Source organism: Haliaeetus leucocephalus, unplaced genomic scaffold (assembly GCF_000737465.1).
Source record: "Haliaeetus leucocephalus isolate CR32 unplaced genomic scaffold, Haliaeetus_leucocephalus-4.0 Scaffold577, whole genome shotgun sequence".
Classification (NCBI taxonomy): Eukaryota; Metazoa; Chordata; class Aves; order Accipitriformes; family Accipitridae; genus Haliaeetus; species Haliaeetus leucocephalus.
In genome coordinates, this window is record NW_010973013.1 from 1,537,545 (window position 1) to 1,537,747 (window position 203).

Here is a 203-nt window from a genome sequence, read left to right on the forward strand (position 1 = left end):
GCCCGCCCCCCTGCCGGCCCGGGCCCCGCCACGCGGTACCTGCACCATGAGGGCCAGGCGCAGCGAGTCCTTGGCGATGCTCTCGCCGCATTTCTTGCAGGAGGCGCGGCCGCTCTTGGCGTACTCCGCCCGGTACAGCTTCTCCGCCGGCTCCGCCATCGCCGCCGCGGAGCCGCCCCACGCCGCGCACCCACCGCCCCGCG

The 203-nt window shown here is 77.3% G+C and overlaps 1 protein-coding gene across 1 annotated transcript in view; it reads right to left on the reverse strand.

The window, feature by feature from the left end:
• The window catches only part of PARP1 (poly (ADP-ribose) polymerase 1), a 38,457-nt gene extending 38,279 nt beyond the window's left edge, over positions 1-178 (reverse strand). Inside the window, exon 1 of the mRNA XM_010577738.1 lies at positions 40-178. Coding sequence (XP_010576040.1) covers positions 40-159 — 120 coding nt within the window. The 5' untranslated portion in view covers positions 160-178. The remainder of the gene's footprint in view (positions 1-39) is intronic.
• Between the last annotated feature and the right edge of the window lie 25 nt (positions 179-203).